The 26406-nt window shown below is 36.3% G+C and overlaps 1 protein-coding gene across 2 annotated transcripts in view; it reads left to right on the forward strand.

The window, feature by feature from the left end:
- Window positions 1-24468, forward strand: part of SLC38A12 (solute carrier family 38 member 12) — a 76985-nt gene extending 52517 nt beyond the window's left edge. For both annotated transcript variants that reach the window (XM_034408714.3, XM_034408716.3), the window contains exons 9-10: window positions 4817-4910; window positions 19341-24468. In XM_034408714.3, the coding sequence (XP_034264605.2) occupies window positions 4817-4910; window positions 19341-20101 (855 nt within the window). In that variant the 3' untranslated portion in view covers window positions 20102-24468. The remainder of the gene's footprint in view (window positions 1-4816; window positions 4911-19340) is intronic.
- The last annotated feature ends 1938 nt before the right edge of the window (window positions 24469-26406 follow it).

Raw genomic sequence — 26406 nt, forward strand, 5'->3', positions numbered from 1 at the left:
CTTACTAAACTTCAGGCGTATCCCGCTACCACTAAATATTGTTTTCCTCTGTTGCCTTATCTTAGGGAATCGGAATTCACCTTTTCCCCTTCATTCCAAGCAGAGTTGATTAAATGGTTTTGTCAGAGGCACACAAGGACAGATCAGACTGTTATAATCTTAAATCCAGGAAAAGTGGGTCAATATTTCTGGAGAATTCACCTTTTGAATTATGAATAATAGCAACCAAATGTGTGATATTAAACAATATTAAGGTTCTTTTATTATTAATTGCTGAATACAATATACCCATACGCTAGACTATTCCTTTTCATGTAAGTTCTCAGCCAAATTATACAGCAACATAGTACACTCTGCATACAGAAGTATTCATACATGCCATCAATGAGCATACCCAACCGTTGCATTCACGTGTATGCATAAATATACTTAACTGCCAGGATAATTCACTTGTCTTATTCCCTAGACACAATATAGAATTGCATCTTATCTTTCATTTGCAAAAGGACAGGCTTGCAACAGAATAGACTGTATGCAGCAGAATATTTTTTTTCCAGTTTATTTGGCTATATTATTTAAATAGAAAACACATACAGAATTAATCAGTATCCGAGATTTTATTGGTATTTAGGAAATTTTCAAGATTACTTTTAAAATGAATTTTACATATTTAGATAATAAATTTAGAATGTTAATATCATTAGTTCAAGGCTAAATAATAATAGTAACAATTATACCTAATTAGGCATTTTACACTTGGATGACATTAGATTAGGAACACAAGTTAAAATAGGGAAGAAAATGGTAAGTGAGCACCTGTCTACCCTAGACAAGTTCAAATCACCAGGACCAGATGGATTACACCCCAAGATTCTAAAGGCACTGGCAGACGAGATCTCAGAACCACTGAACTATATCTTTCAAAGATCCTGGAGCACCAGGGAACTGCCAGAGGACTGGAAAAGAGCTGATGTAGTTCCCATCTTCAAAAAAGGGAAAAAAATAGATCCAGAAAACTACAGACCTATCAGCCTTACCTCAATACCAGGGAAGTTTCTGGAAAAGATAAGCAACGAATCAGGGTACAGCTAGAAACAAACAAAGTAATAACCAAAAGTCAACATGGGTTTGTCAAAAACAGATCATGCCAGACTAATCTTATTGCATTCTTTGATAAAGTGACAAAATTAGTGGACCAGAGGAATGGTGTCAATATAATTTACTTGGACTTCAGTAAGGCATTTGATAAGTAGACCATAACCTACTACTAAATAAAATAGAAAAATGTGGGTTAGACAGCATCACCACCAGATGGATTCGTAACTGGCTGGCCAACCGCACTCAACATGTAGTCTTCAATGGAACTGCATCTACATGGAAGTATGCAGTGGGGTACCCCCAAGGCTCTGTTTTAGGCCCAGTACTCTTCAACATCTTCATCAATGATTTGGACAAGGGGATAGATGGGGAATTCATCAAATTTGAAGATGACACCAAGCTATCAGGACTAGCCAATATTCTGAAAGATAGGCTTAAGATACAGAAGAATCTTGACAGACCTGAACATTGGGTGCTATCTAATAAAATTAAATTCAATGGTGAAAAAAGTAAGGTTCTACATTTAGGCAAGAAAAACAAAATGCACAGGTACAGTATATGTGGTACCTTTGTCAATATAGTAATTGTGAGAGGGATCTTGAAGTCCTAGTGGACAACCATTTAAATATGAGCCAGCAGTGTGCAGCAGCTGCCTAAAAAAGCCAACACAGTTCTAGGTTGCATAAATAAGAGGGATAGAATCAAGATCACGTGAAGTGTTAATACCACTTTATAATGCCTTGGTAAGGCCACACTTGGAATACTGCATCCAGTTTTGGTCGCCACAATATAAAAAAGTTGTGGAGACTCTAGAAAGAGTGCAGAGAAGAGCAACAAAGATGATTAGGGTGGGTACTGGAGGCTAAAACATGAAGAATGGTTGCAGGAACTGGGTATGTCTAGTTTAATGAAAAGAAGGACTAGGGGTGACATAATAGCACTGTTCCAATATCTCAGGGGCTGCCACAAAGAAGAGGGAGTCAAACTATTCTCCAAAGCACCTGAGGGCAGGACAAGAAGCAATGGGTGGAAATTAATCAAGGAGAGAAGCAACCTAGAACTAAGGAGAAATTTCCTGACAGTTAGAACAATTAATAAGTGAAAGAACTTGCCTCCAGAAGTTGTGAATGCTCCAACACTGGATGTTTTTAAGAAGATACTGGATAACCATTTCTCTGAAGTGGTGTACGGCTTCCTGCCTAAGCAAGGGGTTGGACTAGAAGACCTCCAAGGTCCCTTCCAACTCTGTTATTCTGTTATTTTGTTAATATCAAGCATGGATAAATTTAAAAACCGATTAATAAAGAATACATCCAAAGAATGAGAAAAATGCTAAAGACAAAATTGAATGATGGAAACACCTTCAAAGTTATCAATACCTGGGCTAAACCTGTGATATGACACACACTTGGAATTATTAACTGGACACAAGCTGAACTGGACAATTTGGATTGAAAAACAAGAAAACTGATGACTATTTGTTATGCATTATGTCCCTGAAGTGATAATGATAGATTATACCTGCGCTGCAAAAATAGAGGCAGAGGTTTACTTTAGGACAAACTGTGAAGCATGCATTTGGTTTATTCAAAAGTCAGTAAAAAAGGGGACTGATGCAAGATAAAAATTGAAACTTACTGAATGTACAGAAAAAAAAATTGAATACCAAAATAATACATGAACAAAATACCGGCAAGGAAAAGCATTACATGGTCAATTTCTTTAAAAGATGGAGGGGAAAGTGGAAAAGATAAAACTTGGCAATAGCTTACAATTGGAAGAATAAAAAAAAGACACTGAAGGATTGATTTTGGCTGCTCAGGAACAAGCTATTTGAACTAATGCAATCAAGACCAGAACTGAAAAAAATCATCAAATGATTCAAAGTGCAGGTTGTGCAAAGAAGAAATAGTAGGTTATATACTCAGCTCATGCAAGAAGATTGCACAGATCAATTATGAAAAATTATCATGACCCAGTAATGTAAATTAGTGGGAAGATATAGTTGTAAAAATTAATTAAAAATGAGCAGGTTAAAATATTGTGGGATTTCCAAATACAAACCGATAAAGTCTTGCCACATAAAACAGCAGATTTAGATGTGGTTGAAAAGAAGAATAATGGATAATTATTATGTAGATAATTGATGTGACAATATCAGGGGTAGTAGAATAGAAGACAAAGAATTGGAGATCACCAAGTATCACAAATATCACAAATTTGAAAGATTATGGCATAAATTGGCTGTGGTCACAGTGGTTATCAGTACACTGGATGGATGGTATATGAAAAAGCTTTGGATGACACTTAGTAAATCTGCACATTGACAAAATTTCCATCTATTAATTACAAAAGGCCACATGACTTGGATCTGACTTGGGTGATATATATCACCCTGATACATTACGTTTTAAATTTTGATATGGATTTTAAATTGATAAATTTTAAACTATGGGCCAAATTTAATTATTTTAAATCTATTTTTAATCGTACTTTATGTATAAATGTTTTTACTTTGGCTGTTCACCGCCCTGAGTCCGAAAGGAGAAGGGCGGTATAGAAATTCGAATAATAAATAAATAAATAAATAAATAAATAAATAAATAAATAACAACATCCTAGGTTCTTGGGAAGAACTCAGTGCTTATGAAGGCTAACACCAGTTAAAGAACTGATAGCTGTAATTTCATATTGTTGTGTATATAATAATAATAATCTAGAGAATTTATAAAATGTTTATGATATGCTTTAAGAAATATTTCTGAACATTTTGGAAGTCCCTTGAAAGGAAATGTGGAAACAGTTTATTGATAATCCCATAAAACTGTATTGATTCTGATAATACTGTATATGCATCACTACTGTCAGTTTTTGAAAATATGGCCATGAAATGAGTTCCCGAACCAAATACTTTAAAAAAGTGCAATTTGAATCTCCCATCGTTTTTTTCAACACCTTGGTTAACAAGGAGAGACATGACTGCACCTGGGATATATTTCCAAATGAAAATGAAACGCATGCTCATGCACACATTCACTTTCTTCTATCCTACGTGGCAAAACATGAATATTCAGTAGGACAAATAACAAATTAGGGGTGATTTTCATTGAGTCAAGCAGAGTGAAAATAACGTCTCTTTTAGACTTCAGTCCCAAATGGATTTGTCCACATTTCTGTCAATTTTAAAACAACAACATAATGAATGATTAATCATTTTAATCATGACCTCTTTAAAGTCAACAGTGAAATGTGCAAGAAATATTGGGCTGCTTTTGCACCTACATAAATGGGTATTCTGAATTTGTGTTTTCTATTTATCACTTTTTCTGACGATGTATTCTATATGGCATATTTTAGTATTAATGATATACATTTAATAAACCACTTTAGAATAAATTTGAGTCTTACTAAACATACCAACATTTGTTTCTTCCTAGGAGAAATTTTCAAAAAAAATATTAATAATGGATACTAGGTATAGTCTGAGGTAGAGAAACTTGTGTAGCACTGTCTATCAGCTGTAGCCAATGTGATGAAGCCTATCAGTATTATGCCTCTACCTTAATAAAAAAATAAGTAAATTGTTTACTAAGCAAATTTATTCTTTTTTAAAGTGAATAATAATTGGTAAAACTGTATTTTACTGAACTCTTTATATTTCTATCAGGAAGCTGCTTTTCCTAATTGGCATTGTTTTTCTCAATTGTTTTTCTTCCAGGCAGCATTTACTCTTCTTTTGGGCCCTTTCACCTTTTTTAATGTGCAGAAAACTAAATATCTTCAGATCGTGACATCGCTAATGAGGTGGTTAGGTAAGTGTACAAGTCTCAGATATTTCCATATTGGATTTGGCTAGCTGTGGGAAGATAGAGGGAGGAAAAATACCGTTCTGTGTTGTTATTACAAAAATGTATGTTATTGTTTCACTTACATTGCAGTTGTGATGATGGCTTAATGGGTACACCCTAGAAATTCTCCTTGGACCAGGGCATAATTCTTAAAAACCAGAGCAATTCATGATATTCATTTTATTATTTATTTATTTTATTTATTTATTTGTCAACAAGTACAAGGAAACAAGTAACAGTATAGACATAGACATGGACATATGAAAAAAAATTGGCACAAATAAAAGGAAATAAATAAGCAAAATGTTCTGAAGAAAAAACTCCAATTTTCTCCTCAATTGTTTTTACTGGGCATAGTTAAGGGTTTTTCAATGGGTGAAACAAAATTGATATTGTATATGGTGACAGCAGCTAGGTTACTGATTGGTCAACATTGGAAAAGGGATGTTTTGCCTACTATTGAAGAATGGACTTTGAAGGTGGCCAGTTTTGCAGAAATGGCGAAGATATCAGCATACTTAAAAGACCGGACTCAAGAGACTTATGTATGGGAGTGGAAGAAATGGATAGATTATGTGCAGAATAAATACCAAACTAGGAAGTACCAGATAGCTTTTAGTTGAATGTTGTGTAGAAATGTATAGTATATAGGGGGTAGAATAGTTCAATGTCATGTAGAAATGTATAGTACACAGGGGGGAGAATAGAAGGGCGGTAAAGTATGATATAATATGATTTGGATTTGGATTTCACCTTGGGGAAGTCATGGGAGGAGGGGAGGGCTAGGGAGGGTTAGGGAGGGAAAGGGGGGGGAAATGGGAAAATTTGTATTTGTAAAACTTTTTCAATAAAAAAAAGGAAATAAATAAGCAAAACATAGCCATAAACACATAAAATGAGTACATATGAATGGGAATAGTAGGACAGGGATGGTAGGCACGCTGGTGTGCTTATGCACGCCTCCTTAGGGACCTCTTAAAAAACATGAAAGGTCCATGGTAGACAGTTTAAGGTAAAAGGTATGGGGATTAGAGAGACTAACAACAGGATCAGGTAGAGTGTTCCAGACATTTACTACTCCATTGCAGAAGTCATATTTTCTACAATCAAGATTAGAGTGAATTACATTGAGTTTGAATCTATTGATAATCTTTGTGTTATTGCGGTTGAAATTAAAGTACTCATTTACAGGTAGGACGTTTTGGTAAATAATCTTATGAACTAAGCTTAGGTCAGAACGTAGACGGCATAGTTCGAGGCTATCGAGCAGGGGTGAAATGCTCCCAGTTTGGACTGGCTCGGGCGAGTAGGTAGCGATGGTGGGCAGTTCGGAGAACTGGTAGCAAAAATCCCTACCCCCGCCCCCCATGCCCAGCTGAGCCGCGCGATCATCAGAGGCTTTTTTTCTTTTAAATGCCTCTGACGAGCCAAGCTCTGACGATCCAAGCTGAGTTGCCTGATGGCAGAGGGTTTTTTAAAAACCCTCTGACGATCAGGCAACCCCGCTGGGATCGTCAGAGCCTTTGGAAAACATTTTTTTACATGGTTTTACATGTAAAAAATGGTTTTAAAAGTAAAAAAAAAAAATTGACCACGCCCACCCAGTCACATTACACCCCCACCATCACCAAGCCACGCCCACAGAACCGGTAGTAACAAATTTTAGATTTAGGCCTCGATTTGCTATCGAGGCCTAAAATTTCAAGCCTGGTGGTATAGAGAATTTTATTTTGAGCAGAGGATTTCAGTACTCTTCTAGTAAAATATCTCTGGACCCTCTCTAATGTATTGATGTCTGAAATACAGTGAGGGTTCCAGGCAGGTGAACAATATTCAAGTATAGGTCTGGCAAAAGTTTTGTATGCCCTAGTTTGAAGTATAGCATTACCAGAGAGAAAACTTGGTAAAATAAGATACAATAATAAAATATGAAATTAAGTAACTTTGTTTCTGTAATTGAATGAATGAGTAGCAGTCATTACCAGGACTGCAAAGAACTCAAAAGAGATATTTTGCAAAGCATATAAACACGTGCTTTGCAAAACCTTTATTATTGAAATACTAAAGCAATAATATTTTACAAGTTTTATGTGGCTGCTTCAAAAGGTATTCTCAACTATCTTTCTGTACATATATGCATGCATAGTGGACTTTTCCACTGAGACCAGCTATTAAGCAAATATGTAGTGGAAAAACCACTTATTCAGTCAGTCAGTCATGCTCTCCTTCACTCCCTTGGGACATAATCATATTTTAGATAGTCCCCTCCCCCCAAGAGAGATTTTAATGGGCATTATTAAACCCAGAATCAAAGAGATCAAGATGCTAATAATATCCCAATTATCTATGGTTAACTCATTATTTGAATATATTACCATCATAATAAAAGAGACAGTGCTACTGTTCATCAATTTTTTGGTTTATTTTTGTATGCTTCTTAAAATCTGTCATGAAATACACAAATCTAGTCTCAATGTTTCATCCTGAACACATATGTAACTCTTTAAGGTCACCAGCTGTTTGCAATTAAACCAAATGTTATCATACCAAATTTGATATAATTGAAAAAAAATATCTTAGGTAATTGTTTTTGTGTTACAAAATCGATATTTGTTGGGCATGACTGATCATAAAGAATTTGTTCTTTGCCAGACTTAACTTGTATTAATTTGCAAAGAATATGCTAACAACATACCTTTGATTTCCATAAATCTTTGATTTCTCTATATATTGATTTTTTCTAAATCAGGGTTTTGAATCCTTTTTTCAGGCTGTAGAACTTCCTAGTTTAAAATAAAAAATTTCCCAGGCTGATTCCCATCCAGGGATGCTACACTGTATGTTCCTGTAACCCAAAATTATTTCGGTTCTCAAGGAAATGGCTTTTTCATCCCTTTTACTGGAGATGCTTGGAATAGAAAAGAAGTATCCTCAGAGCTGCTGAGATATGAGTAGGCAAGGTGTGGCTAAATTCAGCCTGGGACTTTATTTCAGTGCCATAATACCATAGAAGAAATGCCAGTCTCAAATGTGTTTCAAATTGTTCTCAGGTTGCCCACTATATTTCAGTGTTATAATCAAACTGAACAATGAACAGAACTTCCTAATGAACTCCGGTACCTTGTATGCAAAAAAATTAGAAAGATATCTGAGGAATAGCAAATATGTGCAGAAAGAATATGAAAGGAACATAAATTGGACTTTTTCATCTTAAGGGTTAATTTCCTCCCTAAATTCCTGTCATTTCCCAGTACTGTCCTACAAGCCAAACCTGGGGTGGTCATTTATTTTTAATATAACCAAACACTCTAATGAATCAATTAGCTTACTCCACACTTGTTGGAGTTGCCTGCTCCCAAAGTCTCTGCCACCTCTTAGCTGCCTCCATGGCATTCAGTCATTCTGCCCTTGGTTGCCCTCCTCCTGGATCATACAATGACTCCATTTGTCACTTAGTATTGGTGTTTTAACTGCAATTAGTCCATAATGTGACATTTATCATCCGTAGCTTACTTGTGGATGAGCAAGTTAAACAGTTACATATTATGAATCTTGGATGTGTAGAGTAGAGACAAGGTTCCTCGGTTTTGACTGTATAAATTACATAAACCATATACTCAAGAAGAGTGGGGTTGCAGTAAGACTCTCAAGAATTTACCTTGAGTTTGTGTACCTGGTGCTAGATCAACAGAAGAATTGGACATTCTGTTTGGCAGCAAAATGGTTGCCACACCATCAGTATTTTCTCTCCCAGGTGGCAGAGGTTTTTTAAATAGAAAGTCTCCTAGAACAATGGGAGTGATTTATTAGAATTGATGTGATATCTTTTAACAAAATATAAATAGATGCATTGTATTGTGGATGCAGGGATTAATTAAAATTCAGTATTTTATGCAAGAAAACAGGTAGGATTTAATAATCAGCATTTTAAGGACTGCTGAAATGATATAAGCTGATATGGTATAAAGTTCTCTATGATTACATCAGAAAAAAATACAGTGGACAGTAGTTTAATACATATGGTATAAGGTTATCCTTATGCAAAATCAGCCCTAAAGATGTATTAACTAAAATAGTTGATTGTGTTTGATCCAGTTAGTTTATAAAGCTTCCCCATACTTCTCTCCTTTGTGTCAATTATATTTCAGACTTCAAAAATTCTTTTATGTTACAAAATTAAATCAGTCTACTTCTGACTTTTTGTATACCACATGAAAGTAAGAAGGTAAATTAGAGTTTTATTACTTATTTCTAAACACAAGAAAAATTAAAATGTACTCTTAAATTCATTTGTAGAATGTATTTGTAGAATGTAGAAGCCCAGTGAAGAAATAAATCCGAGCCCTAAGGAAAAAAGTTCATTTCATCATTAAGAGGAAAAGATGGCTTCATATGTCATGTTGAACACAAAGAGATTTGCTTAATTTTGTCATAGTGTGTTGTGTGAACTCATTTAAGGAATCACAATTTATGTTTTAACATTCCGTATGATCCTAATCATTATGATGTTTTCATTAAATCATGGTTTAGCATAATGAGTGAACTCCATCATTATTCTTGATTTAACAATAAACTGAGTTCAGAAAACAATTTCAAAGTCAAAAGCTTAAGACATACATATATATTATTCTTATGTTTCTAAAAGACTCCAGGCTTTGACACTTATCCAAGTTGGTTTCTCCGGCAAACTGACCATTTTAGAAATAGATTTGGGTTTTGTAGCTGTTTCAGAACCAAGTGCACAATATATAAACATTCACATCAGATTAAGTGACAGGCATGAGGATGCAACATATTCCAGGCACTTCCAGCAAGAATCTGAATTTGGATTTCATTAAAATGAAATAGAGTTTGGTAAACCTATTGTTATTAGTAATCACATCTGGTTTTTGGTGTAATTGAGATTCACAATAGTCGGTGCCTCTGAAAAGCTTACTTTGCACATGGTGACAGCTAAAAATCAGTACTTTTACATCACTGTTGTTGTATAGACTTTGAATTCTTAGCTGTGGCCATCATGTATTTTGAAATTAAAATGTATCTAGCTGACCCACCTCTGAATCAGTTTTACTGTTATGCAAATTGGGACTGGAGAGAACTGTTTTCAATATTTAGAGCCACGGCTAATATAATGATATATAAAATCTGTTATTAAGTTAATGACATTAATCTGTCTATATCATTACATTTTATCCAGGTGAGGTGGAAAAAAAGCTGAGTGCTCATGCAAAGCTTGTATGATTTATTCCTCCTTAGATTTTAATTTACATATACCGGTATGGGTTATAGAGAAGCCTGAACCATCTTAACCAATTTTATTGTATAGATGATGTACAATGATAATAAATGCTATACTACTACTTATGTATGTTTAGGATTTTAACTGGTATCTGTAGCTCATAAAGTTTTTATATGTGCCCACGTAAAACCATTTTTCTTGATCCTTGCAGAGAGGACAAGAGTAGCTCTCATAAATAATGTGATGAGAGAAGAACATATTTTCACAGATACAGAATTGAAATATTCTCCATTTTATAGTATCAATATGATTGGTAGGGTAGAATAGGGCCAGCTTGCTTCTTAGTCTTTCTTTACCCCAGGGCCTTTCAACCCTCAAAAGGAAAATAGGGCTTTGGGGAAATGGGATATTGTTTTGTCAATGGTGTTCATTCTACAGTAGAGATGTTAAGCCTAAAATAATTCTGTTTTTTTTCTAGAGTCAGCTTCAAGTTTATGAAGGAAGGTTTGGTCTCTGATACTTATTAGTACAGGTAGATCTCAATTTACAACAGTTTGTTTAGGGACCACTCAAAGTTATAACGGCACTGAAAAAAGATTATCAATTTTCACACAACAGTTGCAGCATTCTTATGATCACGTGATCAAAATTCGGACACTTGGCAACGGACTCATAGTTATGATGGTTGATATGTCCCAGGGTCATGTGACATTCCCTTTTGTGACGTTCTGACAAGCAAAGTTAATGGGGAAGCCAGATTCACTGAACAATCGTGTGACTAACTTAACAACTGCAGTGATTCACTTAACAAAGATCATATAATGGGGCAAAATTTACTTAACTGTCTCAGCTTAGCACCTGGGATATCTGAAATTTTGGACTCAGTTGTGGTCATTAGTCAAGGACCACCTGTAGGATTTTTCTGAAGACTGGACAAAATCTCTCTGTACAGGACAGGAAATGTAGTAGGATTTTTTCCTGATAGATATAAAACTTTTGCAGCTTAAAAAATGAAAAGGCCCAGCCTGCTTTTAAAATCAACTTCTGCTTTTTCCTGGAAGGAGCCTAATGGGCATTCCAGAAAGGCCTTTAAAGGTTTTTTTCAAAAGCCACAGGGGACCTGTCAGCTAGTACTTTAGACCTCTGTGATTTTTCTGTACAGTGGAGAAGATAACATTCTACTGGATTTTGCTTGTGTAGGAGATTTTTGACGAGCAAAGTATCTAGAATCCAGTTCCAGATGAAAGAAAGATGAAAATCCATCTACATCCATTGGTGGTAATATCACACATGAATGTGTGTATAAAATACAAAGAGAAATATTTGGTTCCAATTTTAATTTAATTAAGATGCTTTTTTTCCCTCAGATGTTATAGACTTTGAAGAGAAATTTTGTAAGTAATTTCTAAAATCAGTCTTAATTCCAGTTTACAATCTTTAACCTGATCAGTTAAGTACAGTAATACATAATCAGCGTTATGAACTTAGCAAATTTCAAACAGGCCTTTTTTCATATTTTAAGATGTAGTTTGTAAAATCCATCACTCTAAAGTACTGAAGACCTTTGTTATAAGAGACAACCTGTTGTGAGCCAAAGAGCCTTCCTTTCCGTAAAATATATTTGAAAGAGAATTTTTCCAGAGAGATCATGATTTGGTCTCACCTGCCTTCTCTTTCCCTCAAGATTCTTCTTCCCACTAAAATCCTGCTACTTTTTCATGAAGAATGAAGCAAGAAGCACATATTTAAAGAGGGTGATTCATTATCATTATGCTCTAGAATATTGACTCTCAGCTTTGAAGGGAATATGTGTCACGCCAGGAGCTAGTACTGATAGATAGCTCTGTCATAAATGTGTCAAAATGGTTAATAGTTGTTTGCTTAAACAAATGGTTTTAAATTGGATCAAGAGAGCAATGTGGTTTAGGCTCCTCCTTTTCTATCATGATGATATGGTATGATTTTATGCTCTGATCTAATCTAGATTGTTTGTAGCAATGACAACTAGAATAAGATATATTCTGTTGATTAATATTAAGGCTTCCGAGCTGTGAAATTTGTGACACAGAACAAGGTAGAATTGCTAAGAGGCTTGAAAATGGAAATCTTAATTTTCATCTACTCCTCTACATGTTTGTTATAACGTAGGATCACCTCAGGATCATCCTTTCAGTCTGTTTTAAGTCCTTTTGACATTGGCTCTGTTGTTCTATAAACTTCTAGAGTTGTTTCTAGAATTGCCAAAGTATTGTGTCAAGTGCTTGAGGAAGAATACAACATCTGGTGGATTCTTAATTGGCATTTTTGAGAAAGCTAGACATGCTGCTCAATTCCTCTCCCAAAATGCTCTGTGATATCCCAGAAAGGACAAAAACAACCCCTGCAAATAAATGGGATGCTAGAGGCAGATGTTGCTTTGCAGATGCCACCTCTCCATTTATTTTATTTTTAATTATAATAATCTTGAGGGGGCATGTGAAAGTAAAGTGAGAAAGAAAACTAAGTGAACATTGAAAAAAGGTACATTTGGAGAAGCATCAAACCTGGGCGGCAGGACAGTCTTAACAGAATTTGTTTTTCCTTTCCTTGAAAATATGTGTACTTTTTTTTTTTTTACTTGATGATACTTTGTAGAGCTATTTCTTATACTGCTTGTTTTCTTTGTTTTCATTTTTCACCTTTATTTCTTTTATTTTCTCTGGATTTTTTCTGCATACATATAATTATTTTATGTTGCCCTATGTCCAACAATTAAGGGCTCCCATATAAAATTTGTCTCCGGTTATATAACACTCTAGAAGTAGAATTATACCCCAAAATATCTAGCATGCTATTTATTTTTTTAAATCACATGTATTCAGCATTTAATTACAGATGCAGCTTATGTTTAGACAAACTGAAAGTTCTATCAATTTTCTAATAAAGACATATGTAGATAAGTATTTTAACATTTTTTATTTGAAGAGGAATAGCTAGTAATACTCACTGACTTCATAGTTAACTTTCATAAAATTGAATGTTTGTATTCTTTCTCATTACTTGAGGATCCTGAAGTTAGATGAACAGGGCATGTCCCATATGCCACCAAAATCCTAGCTTTAATACTTGTTATTATTATTTTTTTAAATTTGATTTATATGCCTCCCTTCTCCGGAGACTCAGGGCGGCTTAAAATGCGTTAAGCAATAGCCTTCATACTTTTGTATATTTATACAAAGTCAGCTTATTGCCCCCACAAACTGGGTCCTCAAGAGTTATTACCCTCTTTGTTTTGATTTATTGTCGGACATAACTGGGTTTTGAAGCATTGTCTTCATCTTGCTGCCTTTCAGGACAGAAAGATAAATTTAGCATATGAATATTCAGTTTTGCAGTACCTGCACCACAAGCAAGAAGATGTTCCCATTATCCCCTTCACTCGGAAAGAAATTACTAAGATAATTGTTAAATATCTTGAATTGCATCAGGCTTTTGTGAATTGTAGATCAGAAAAAAAAATGAACATTTCCAGCAAAACCTTTGGTTTACAGCTTATAAAATATAAGGTAAACCAGATCACTCCTAGAGGAAAAAAAGAGCTAATATTTTAGTGATGTTTTTGCATATTTTAAAAATAACTAGCCCTGATAATGTTACCTACTTTGGATAATGAAAAGTCTGCAAGAAAATAACCAAGCTCAGAGAGCACTAACCATAACTTGTTTTGAAAAGTTTCGAGACTCATTATAGGCAGTTTGCATTTTGTTCATGTGTGCTATACAAAAATGGAGTCAGATGTTACAAATAATTCTCATATAAAAATAATGGTGTATGTCTATTTGTGGGTGAGTTTTCTGTTGCATATCTGTTGATGAATTCATTTTTTTAAAAATCTGGACTTATGGTAATGTCATAAATCAGTTACCAGATACAAACCATTTAACTGCACAGATGCAAAGTTATGCATGCATTCATATCATTCAAACAACATATCATATGCATGCATTCATATGAATAGAAGAGTAGAATAAGAAGAGTAAAAAATTCTCTGAGTAGAGCAGACATATTCTTATGGCAGTAGAAAATATATATTCTCTGTCATCCTAGGGGACAGATGCAGAATAATGGGTCTAATTATATGAAGGCAGATTCCAGGTATTGTAAATGGTATGAACATTTTTCTAACAGAAGAAGCATTTAGATAGTGGAACCAATTTAGAAAATTGGTGGGTTTCCCTGTCACTGGATTTGTTCAGTAGAGGCTGGACAAGGGACAGCTACAGTCACAGATATCTTTATACAGCTTTCCACATATGGCAAAGATTTGGACTTGATGGCGTGAATTGCCTCTTCTAACTCTATAGATTCTGTAAAGTATTAATTCGCTGTTGCCTGTGGTCTCTAAGCCTCACCCTGCCTTTCCAGCACAGAAATAATGCATTCTCTCTTAAAAAAAAAAAAAAAAAAAATTCAAATGATACAAAGTGAACATCAGAATTATTCCCAAACTGGTGAGTTCAAGCTAGACCTGAGTGATTGGTGACTTGCCTCCTGAAAGTGACCTTGAGAATGCTATATACAGTAGTGGCCAAAATTGTGGAAACCTTTTGGGAAAAGTATTTTCTAAAATTAGCTAATAACTCCACTTTTTGGCGGGAGTAGTACCATAAAATTATATATCAATGGAAAGATAATTTAATCAAGAATGTAATGCAATAACTTTTATGAAGGTTTTGCTATTAGAATAGCAGTTACAGTATAAAGAAGAAAAGTAGAAAAAACAAGATATACAAAAATTATCACCATAGAAAAAAACCAAATATACAAAAAATATCACACCAGTTAATACTTAGTTGGGTAACCTTAAGCATGAATTATGGCCTTACGACGTTTTCCCATGGAGTGAACCAAGTCTTTTAGTTCTGCAGCTGTTATATTGTGAAACCAAGATTGAATGATTGCTTCTTTAACTGGGTTTTATTGCTGGGTCGCTTCTGACTAACAAGTTTCTTTAGTCGGCTCCATAGATTTTCAATTGGGTTAAGGTCTGGGCTATTCCCAGGCTATTCCAGCAGTGGAATATGATTATCTTGAAACTCCAAAAAAAAAAAAAAAAAGTGGTGTTATTAGCCATGAAACCTCAAAAATACACTTTTCCCAAAAGGTTTCCACAATTTTGGCCACTACTGTATAAAGTTGCTAGGTGACTTTAAACCAAAGGGTTTGGAAAGATTGTGTTTGCTGGGGCAACCACTGATACTCACATGCTACTATTATGGGAAATAGTGAACAGTCTCTACCTGATAAAGGGAACTTTGGGAGGATATAGGTCAGATCTTCACCCTTGAATGAACAGAAAGAGTAGAGATATATTGTTGCACTCTCCAGCAGCAGAAGAGGTACAGAGGTCTTATGGTTAAATATAATTAAATTCCAGCAGTGTATATGGGACTATGTACCATAAATCAAACTCTCTTCTCCAAATAGAGACTTAGATATTTTCCACTTGCATTTTCTGAAAAGACTAACTTGTCTTACTTGATCTTTCTTTGAAGCTACCATTTGGTATTGCGCCTGCTGTCCTACTCCTGTCAGGATGTGTGAGCTTGCAATTCTTGCTGCCTTACTGATAATATTTTATGTCTTTGTGAGAGTTCTAGATAATTTGAAGAGCTTTGTGCCTTTCCGGTGGTGATTTAGAGCTTTTGTACATAATTGTCTTTAGAAGCAATAAGAGACTTGTAACTGTTACAGGTTGAGCTTTAAGGTTGCTTTCTTCAACAAAGGGGGGGAAAAAATCTCCAAAACAGAAAAAGCTGTTTTCTCCATGTAGAATATGTTAACATAATATATTCCCAAAAACTTTATGATCCCATGGATAGACAGTTGGATTTGGAAAATGAAAACCAGGATTCAATCTTCCTTCTGTAATGAAATGATGCTATAGCAGTTTGTAAGAACTAATAAAGAAGAATATTTGTAGCTCAGGGTTGACATGAGGGGTCCTTGGTGCTCTCTGAGCTTGCTTGCGCAAGCAAGTTCAGAAAGCACCAAAGACCACTCAGTTGTAAGAAAAAGTGGGAGCTGAGGAATTCTAATTTAGCTTTTCTTATTTTATATTTTACTGAACCATTGCGAAAGATACCTTTTCCGGTGCAAACCAAAATTACTTTATTGGAGTTATTGGAGCATTATTTTATTTCATATGAACATTGTCTGTGGTGTAACATGGAATCCTTGTGGAAGTAACAGCAAAAAAAACAACAACAACAAAAAAAACCCACTAAATATAGTTTGTGCCTTGTACAGAATTAAAACAAGGGAAGAAGTAGCTAGTAGATATTAACTCGGGTTAAGAAAAGAGAAGGAATCCTGGCTCTCCAAAGGCAACAGACCACCAAAGTTCCAATGGACTGTAGCCTCACTGTACCCCAATACTCCTGGGAAGAACCAGCTTTTTAGACTTCTAGAATGTGAAGAGTGTAAGAGCCTGCTGGATCTGAGGGGGAAGGATATTCCACAGAACGGGCTGCTGTGGAGAAGGTACACAATCTTAGTCCCATGAAGTGACAACATTTAAAGGAAAGGACATGAAGTGGGCCCACCCTATCAGATCTGGTTGGACAGGCAGATTTTTCCATTCATAAATTATACAAATATTGCAGAGTAATTTTCAAATTAAGGACACAATTCTGTGGTTCCTGATGAGGTACCAGCATGAAGAAGCTGGTATTTGGACACTTTCCCCTTGCAGGCACAGACATCTGTTCCTTGTTACTCTGCTTTTGGGCTGTAGTAGAAGTAAAATAAAATGGAATATTATGAATATAGTCTGCATGCCAGAATGCAGACTTAAAGATTCACAGTCTGCAACTGTGAAATAGCCCTTTGTCAAATACAGTATTCAGTGCCAGATACCCAACTGCTTTCTCTGTTGGATAAAGACATGTTTAGTTTTTTTATAACAAAGTTGTTGGATAAGGAACAGAGTTTTTATGCCCCCAGGAGCCTCTCCAAGAAGCTGCAGAAGTTGAAGCAGTAATTGAAGTGGCAGAATATTTACATTCGGAAGCTTCTGTTTTTTGTTGTTTTTTATTTTTGTTTTTAGAAACAGGTAGATAAGTATAGCTAGGAATTTGTGCCAGCTAGGTTTTTTTTATGTCTGTGTTCTGTGTTGTTGACTCTTATTAATTTTTCTGCACAAGTTATAGAACTCAATCTTTAATTTCAGCTTTCATATTTTGAGCTATTTACTGGGTTCTCTGCTGTTTTGAAGTAACTTATGACCTGTAGTACATTTCATCTGCAGATTCAAAACAGATTCAAAACAGCAACAGCCCTATTTATATTTTGCAGTTTGATTGTTTTTTAAAAAAAAGAAAATTGAGTCTTCGGGTTAAAAGTGACTCTAAACACTATTAACAGTTATTGGAAACATGTCATTATGAATCCTAAGAAAATTAGCTTTAAGTTTTGTTTACAGTTAAGATTTTTATAGAGGTGGGTTTGACCTGGGTTATATGGGATGCCTTTGTGATCTTGAAACAATGAGCCACTTTGAAGTGTGGAGTAAATACCTTGCTTCCAACATACAGATGATGGAGAGCAAACTTTGAAAATACTGTAGTCTTATTTGATTTCCTTAGGTTTGCTACATTAACTAAACCAGGTGACTAACAGAAGGTTGGGGAGGCAGTAATCAGAAATGGATTTTTGTGAAAACTCACACATTATTGAAATCAAATCCAGAGCCTAACATCTATGTTCAGTAACTCACTGCACCTTAATTCTATTTGTGGTATTTTGAGTTGAGCCACCTTGTCCCTACAATTGGTAGGTCTTGAAATTCTCATGAAAAAAAAAAGTAAATTCTGTAAGACAGAAGTCTGCTCACATTGGGCGAACATGATGAAAATCAGTACTGAAAGAATCCAGGTGGGAGCTGAGGGGGAGCTAGTTCCTTAGAGTGAAATATTTTATTATGAAACAATAAACTACAGTGGTACATCTTCTAAGGTGTATGCATTTTTATGCAAAAAAGAAAGAGAAAAATAATAGAAAATAAAACGCACAATAAATGATAACTTACCCAAGTTTGTTGTGATTGTAGTTAGCCAGAGGCAGCAAATTTGACTCTTGTTGATTCAGAACAATGCTGGTGATTTCTTTATTCCATTTGCAAAAATTCCTGTCCTGTCAGTTTTTTAAAAATTTAACAAATGCTGCCCTGAACCACAGGGCATGTACTCTTGCGCTGCCAGAGGCATTTTTCAAATGACCTTTCATCCGAAGTGGTATATGCTTATGTTAAGAAGTTTTCTTTCATGCAACTTTATTAGCACCAACGAGACAAGAACCCTCAAATAAAGGGACCGTGTACATTCATGTACAATTCAAAGGTGAAGTAGGGGCTCCTGAGGAAAAAAATAGTAGTATTTAGAAGCGTCTAAACAGAGCCTTATATAACCCTTTTTCAATCTTCAGTACAATCAGGTGGGTTGTTTATGTACTGATAACTCCTCATGACTCATAACTCCTAAAAAAGATGTTGAGACTAGAAAGAGTGCGGAGAAGAGCAACAAAGAGGATTAGGGGACTGGAAGCTAAAACATATAAAGAACGGGAATTGGGTATGTCTAGTTTGATGAAAAGAAGAACTAGGGGTGACATGAGAGCAGTTTTCCAATATCTCGGGTTGCCACAAAGAAGAGGGGAATCAACCTATTCTCCAAAGCACCTGAAGGCAAGACAAGAAGCAATGGATGGAAACTAATCCAGGAGAGAAACCTAGAACTAAGGAGAAATTTCCTGACAGTTGGAACAATTCATCAGAGGAATGACTTTCTTCCAGAAGTTGTGAATGCTCCAACACTGGAAGTTTTTAAGAAGAGATTGGATAACCATTTGTCAGAAATAGTATAGGGTTTCCTGTCTGAGCAGGGGGTTGGACTAGAAGACCTCCAAGGTCCCTTTCAACTCTGTTATTCTATTCTATTCATGGAGCAGCTTTATCCAGATGAGTATTTTTTCCTTGTCCCTTCAGCTATAGGCTAGGAAAGATCCAGCAAAGATTAGAGGGGAAAAATTCCAAAAGTTAGGATCCTGCCTACGTCTCTGACTTAACTCTGTTCCTTTTCTCTTCTTCCCTTCCCTTCCCTTCCCCCTTTTTGTTTCAGCATTCATCATCATGATCATTGTGGCCCTCCTACGCATCGCCAAAGGTCAAGGGGAAGGTCACCCCCCTCTGGCTCAGCTCTCAGGAGTACGGAATCTCTTTGGAGTCTGCGTTTATTCCTTCATGTGTCAGCACTCCCTGCCATCCCTCATCACTCCCATCTCTAAGAAGAAGCATGTTAACAAGCTAGTCCTGCTGGATTACGTCTTGATCCTGGGTTTCTACAGCCTTCTGTCTTTCACTGCTATCTATTGTTTCCGCAATGGGACTCTAATGGACATGTACACACTCAACTTCACAAACTGTGACATTGTCAGCATTGCGTTTATCCGCTACTTCCTGGGACTCTTCCCTGTCTTCACCATCAGTACAAACTTTCCTATAATTGCTGTGACTCTAAGAAATAATTGGAAAACTCTCTTCCACCGGGAAGGGGGAACCTACCCATGGGTCGTGGACAGGATTTTTTTCCCAGTCATCACACTAATTCCTCCAATTATTGTGGCTTTCTGTACTCATGATCTGGAATCCTTGGTAGGAATCACTGGTGCCTATGCTGGAAATGGGATCCAGTACATCATTCCTGCTTTTTTAGCATACTATAGTCGGAAAGAAACACAAACGACCTTTAGAAATAGCGCACTCAATAAACATTTGTCCCCTTTCCGGCACACCTTCTGGATTGGGTTTGTGCTGCTCTGGGGACTTTTTTGTTTTTTGTTTGTGACTGCAAATATCATTTTGAGTGAAACAAAAAACTGATGGAGCAATGCACCTAATAAGGATATTTTTAAGCTAATTTAAGATTAAACTACTTTTAAACTACTAATACAATATTGAGCTTGATGCTCATTTGAGGCACCTTGCTACTTGTTCAGCTACCTTTCAGATTCTGATTTTCCATTTCATGCACAAATTGGACTCTATCCTACATCAGGCTGCTATGACTTTTTAAGCAGGGTATTTTTTTCTCTATCAGAAGATGTCAGAGACTGTTGGATATGCATCTAATCCCTCACGTGATGGAAAAGACCAGTTTTACTAAAAGTTTTACTTTAGTAGTCAAGCCAATAGCCAATGACTCAAGCAAGATCTGACTTACTAAGATCTGCTTCTGTAATCATTCATATTTCTTTGAAGTGGCTTTCTATCCTGCCAATGCATTGAATATTAGGAGCAAAATGAAAGCAACTGATGGAACTTGGTTTCATAACTTAATATTGCATGATGTATGTGGCAACCTAAGCACTCTGGAATGGGTAGAGGAGCCCCACTACTTCCCCTTCTCCCCTAGTCCTGCTTTGATTTTTTTCCCCATTTGTTTTTCAGCCTTTCCAACGCCTTTCCATATTGCCTTGTTTCATATAATGCAGTCCTGAGACTGAAACTTGCCAAGCTTTAAGCTTTGTTGCTATTTTATCTCTGATATTTCCCTCCTCAATTGTTTATATACAATATGGGTCTGAGCAGGAAGTCCTATCATGAATTATATACACTTGGTTGTTACAAAGCCATCTCTTAATACTCTTAATAAGTAATAAGGAATGTTTCCCAGTATAATGCTTTGTTTTTTTTCTTTATACTGCTAACGGAATCATGCTAGTGTCACAGCAGCAGGGCAGGCCCTGTGCTTTCTGTATGGATGTGAAAATGTTGATTACTTACTGAAGGACTACTTTGATAAAAGTGGAGAGCAGCTGATAATTGTCTTAATGCAGTATGTTATGACTAAATCTATTTAAAGAATTGTCTAAATTTAGGGGTGGGGAGGGACTATAGAAAGTGGAAAGAGACTTGTTCTGGCAGCCATTCCATCTTCTATCAGAATATTGCAAACGATGCCTCCTGATTCTTGCTAAATCATGAACTCCAGTCCAGTCTCATTTCTCTCTCTCCTTAAACTGATGATCACATCATAAAATGTAAAGGTTGAAGGAGACTTTAGAGAGTGTTGAGTCCAATGCCATCCCAGGGCATGATTCCACACTGTGTAAACACCTCTTGTGAAGTCAGTCATCATCTGAAGGAATCTGTTCCATTGTTGAACAGCTCCTACTATAAGGAATTTCAGACAACCCATTACTAATTCCTTCCATTGTTTGCCATTCTGTCTTCTGAAATAACTGAACAATGCTGTACCCTACTTAGCATCACTTCCTGTGAGATAGGCGGCCATATAAATTTGTTTAATGAATAAATAAATAGAAACAATTCCCCTTCTACATGACAGTCATTCAGCTACTTAAAGACAACTCCCTGCAGTCTTCTCTTCTCCAGGTTATCTGTCTACTCAACTTTTTCCTTCCAGGTTCCTTATCATCTTAGTTGCTGTTTTTGGAGGCAGAGCTGTGTGAACCAAACTAAATAAGTAAATATCAGTTTGTCAAAGTCAACACTAAAATGCAATGCCCAGAACTGGATGCAGTATTCTAGGCGTAGTGTTATTCTCTTTTTCTCTTGAATCAGGCTATTATATGACAACTAAGCCTTCTGAAAAAAAAATGAGGTGGGGAAGTTTGAAAGAGAACTCCCAATATCCATCACCTATTACAGTATTTGGATCTTAAATCCAATATCTACATCCAACTGGATACATGATGGACAAAATACTGCATTTCAGTTTCTTCTAGTTGGGACCATAAGGCTTTGCTAAGAAGGAATATTTCTTCAACTGCTGTTGATACAAAGTCACAAGAGGAGTTTGGGTCACTACTCACAAAGTTATCCGTATAAGGAAAGTATTATTTTTTCTTTCCTTTGGCTATAAATGTGTTGAAAGTGCTTTTTCTGTTATTAAATTCCATCTTCCAAACAGGTGGATGATGCTGCTCTTCTCCAGGCTGGTTGTACCCGTGATATTAAATTTGATGTTCACCAAGGTTAGTTGATAAATTCGGTGGTGTTAGGATTTTTTTTTTTTAAAGAATTATTAAGTAGAATGATTTTTTTAAAAGCCCAAATTGCTTTTGTTACAGAGATTGGCAGCGGCTGTGCTTAAAAAAAAATATAGACAGTATCTTTTCTTCAGTGAAACTCAGCTGTCTCCAAAAGAAGACTGTGTCTTTGCTAGATTGCATAAGGTTAGGCTTGGCAGCTAGGGACGTTTGCTGCAGGCACATGACAGGACTTGATGACAGCACCCTCTCGATGTCAGGCTGTTCTTGGCAGCCCTTATGGTGCATCAGAGAATCACGTACACAACCTGCAAAGCTTGCAAATGGATAAGGCTGGTTTTCGGACATCAGATTGCGGGGAGCTCTTAACGACTGAACCCATAAGAGTCAGATTTCCATCCCGGTTCAGGGAGAATGAAAATAGTTTTGTTTAAAAAACATATCCACCCTCCGTTGAAATAGGAAATCTCCTAACCCAACAAGCACATAGATTTAGCGTTGTTCATTTCTGTCATTCTTGCCTGCAATTGCCGTAAACCTTCCTAAGCAGCAGAAGAGAGATCACAGAGAGTCATGTCAAGAGCTGTCAGGTGCTGCTCCAATCTATCCTCGGAATAATAAGATACTAGCAAAGATAGGACGACTGCTAGTATTTTAGTAACAAAATCTCCTTTGCCTTAGGAATTACCTATACATGATGAGAGTGCACATTTTGGCTATTACTGCTTAATCTTCAGGCCTTGAATGATCTGAAAGATAAAAAAATACCCTATTTCACCTAAAAGAATTTTCCATATGTTTTATTTCTTTTTTCTTCTGGAGAGAGGGTTACTCATTTCATGCATGTACCCCTCCTCGAATCTTCAGAAGGCTTTCTTCTCTTCCCCCTTTGTTTTGACCTTCATCCTCGACACTCAGCTCAGAAGAAGCTTCTCTGAAGATAGGGTTTGCCATCGCTCGATTCTAGAAGCAGGCAAGAAGGACTGGATTTCAGCAAAAGCAGAGTTCCTGCCACTGTCTTCTGTTAAACAACCTCATTTTTCCTTCTTGAAAAGAGGAAACCACAGGCTTCAAACGCACTCATTTTCTATCATTTATTTAAATGCACTGTTAGTGGTAAGTTCACAGCTACTGCCACTGGTATGCTTTGCGGGATTTCCCCTGGCAGCTCCTTCCCAGTTCCATGTTGTATTAAATGTATTTTCAACCAACATTAGCTGCCCCAAATGCTACTTTGAAGGTTGTAAAACACAACATGGTAGTAATTGTTTCCTGATTTCAGAACAACTCTCTAGATCAGGTGTATCCAACCTGGGTAACTTTAAAATCTTTGGATGTCAACTCCCAGAATTCCCCAGCCACCCCTGCTCTAGAGAAACATGGCTTGCTTTCTGCATGAATGGGATCCAGATTTTTCCATGGGCCTAATAATAGTGCCCTCCATTAGTCTTCCAGTTTGGAGGGTTCCTTCGTAGGGCTGGAGTGACTGTCCAAATGCCATCAATAAGCAAGTAGCAGTGCGATCCAATTCCCGTAATAGTTGTAACTTACATTTTAAAAGTTTCAGAAGAAGAGCTAGAAATGTGAAATAGGATTATTTCTGTTCTTGCGTATTCTTCATTGATCCCATAATCAAGGACTGCAGGGAACAGGATAGGGAAATCCAGAACATACCTTGAGTGAGTATGAGCAGCTGAGATCTTCTCCGCTTGTTTTAACATGGGAGATATTTTTAATTGATTATTCTAATGCAAAAGTTCTCCCTTATGGCTCTTTGCTGCTCTGTGTCCTTGATTTGTCCCTAGGGGTAATTATTTTTCCAAAACGTTATGCATCTGTGATGTCTGGCCTTTTCCTCCAGGGGTTAGGGGAAATCTAGAATTGGTTTCTATAGCCAGAAGCAAAGAAGGGCAGCCTCATGGCAGCAGCTCACAGAGATGTTTGTGTGTGTGTGTGTGTGTGTGTGTGCCTTCTCATTCTGTATTAGCCTCCTGCTTCCAGCAGCAGTAGGTACTCTCTGAAAACTCAATTAAAACAGCTGTACCTCACCCATCTCAATTACATTTTCTCGAACTGAAAAACGGAGCAAATCAAATCATTCCACAATCTTGGGCAACAAATGAAGTGTTGTTGGTTTTCTTCCTGGTGAATTTATTATAATCATAAACCACAGCTTGATTTATGTTGAAATATTAAAAGGCATCTTTATGATGGAAATAAACAGTTTCTACTTTCCCCTTTTGTGGCTCACACATTATTTCTGTCTGAGGGATTAAAACACTGTGGTAGATTTATTGAGGAACTGGAGTGTAAATCTGAAATCAAAGTAGTGCTGGAGCTGATGGCCATTCCCCCCCCCCCCACTTCAAAGATCACGTGGGCAAAGAGCCACCTCCAAAAGTAGGGGAGTTGGAGATACCAGATTTGAGGAAGAAGACTTTAGGGGCAATTGTCAACATTTCACCCTTATTGTTCCACTGAAGCTTGTGAAATCAGAATATTTTGCAATTGCCATGGTCCAGTCAATCATTCTTGATCAGTTCTTGAGAACTGTCACATCTCTGGAAAGCTCTGGAGGAGCCATTCTCTCTTTCTCGTTAGAATCCTGCCTGTAAAATTGGGTTGAAATTCCCTCTTAGAAGAATTCTTTTATTCTAAACACTTGTAAAACACTTGCTATATTTTTAAAAACTACTTTCTGAGTATTAAATAAAACTTCTTCAATAAAATGTTAAATAACCCTTGATTTTTTTAAAAAAATTGCTTAAAGATGGAATATCATGGGAAATTTAATACTTAATGGAGGTTTAATAATCCATGTATGGATTATTCTATGGGTATGTCTATTTCAGGAGAATCTTTTTTGCAGCAATCATTCAGTGTACGTCACAGTCATTAAGTGAACCAATGGTTTGCCATAGGTTTGGTTGTGCCAAAACTCAGAAATAAATGCCGTTTTTTGGGGAAAACCTTTGTAAAATACAGTCATGTGACTATGGGATGTTGCTTGGCCATGAATCTGGCCTGGTTGCCAAGTTCCCGAAATACAGTCGTGACCATAGGAGCAACCTTCAGAACTTTGAATCTGGATAAGTGCCCACCCCCCAGATACATCCATTATATCTTTGAATGGTCACTAAGCGAGTGATGATAAGTCAAGAACTACCTGCACTGAGAACTTGAAGGATAGACTATACCACCCACCACAGCGTTTTGAATATTACCTACTTTTTAAAAAAAAACTTTCTATAATTAAAATACTTATATTTTATATGTCCCTGTTTCTTTGTAGCGAATCTTGTAATAGCAGTAGTAGTTATTTTTGATATATTTTTCAAAATATATCCAGGCCTTCTGGATATTCAAGATGGCTAACAATTATTATTATTATTATTATTATTATTTAAATTGTCATAAAAACAAAATTACAATCAAATAAAGCAAAAATAAGTGGCCAAAGTGGAAGCAATACACAGCGCTAGGCCTCTTCTTTCCCTGTTATAAAAGTCTGGTTTTGTACAGCAAGACCTATAAACTGGCAGTTTGATGTATTCTGAAAAACTGTTATGTCCTCCAACTGTCAATCAAAATAATTTTCACTGCATCCACCTGCTGTAGATCTGTTTATTTTGGGAGGAATAATTTTCAAATAACTGGCTCTTGGCTTTACATCTTACAGCATGTGGAAATAAAATGCCATAGTTAGAGACAAAGCAGAAAATAAAAATAATGTGGTTTTTTTTTACTCCCATTGTCATCCAGCAGGGCCATCTCCTTTGAACAGCAAGAAACCTGCTTTATCTGCTTTTACTCTAAATGTAAATGAAGTTTTTGTTGTGCAGTTGTGCACAAACTGCTTTTTTTTTTTTTTGAGACAAAAGATTCTTGCATATTGAAGTAATATGTAATAACATTTGCTGGCACCCAGTGCCTAAAAGAAGAAGAAAAGAATCTGACATGGGGTGAAAAGGAGAAATGCGTCTTTGTATGGAGCAGAATTCTTTATGATCAGACCTGGTCACTATTTGAAGCTTCTTTTGATTAGTTATGCTACCTTTAAGAAGAAGCCTGATGGAGGGATATAGCAATAGCACTTAGGCTTATATACTGCTTCATAGCCCTTTACAGCCCTCTCTATGCGGTTTACAGAGTCAGCATCTTGCCCCGAACAAT

This window comes from Pantherophis guttatus, chromosome 2 (genome assembly GCF_059756535.1).
Source record: "Pantherophis guttatus breed Tessera chromosome 2, ASM5975653v1, whole genome shotgun sequence".
NCBI classification, from domain to species: Eukaryota; Metazoa; Chordata; class Lepidosauria; order Squamata; family Colubridae; genus Pantherophis; species Pantherophis guttatus.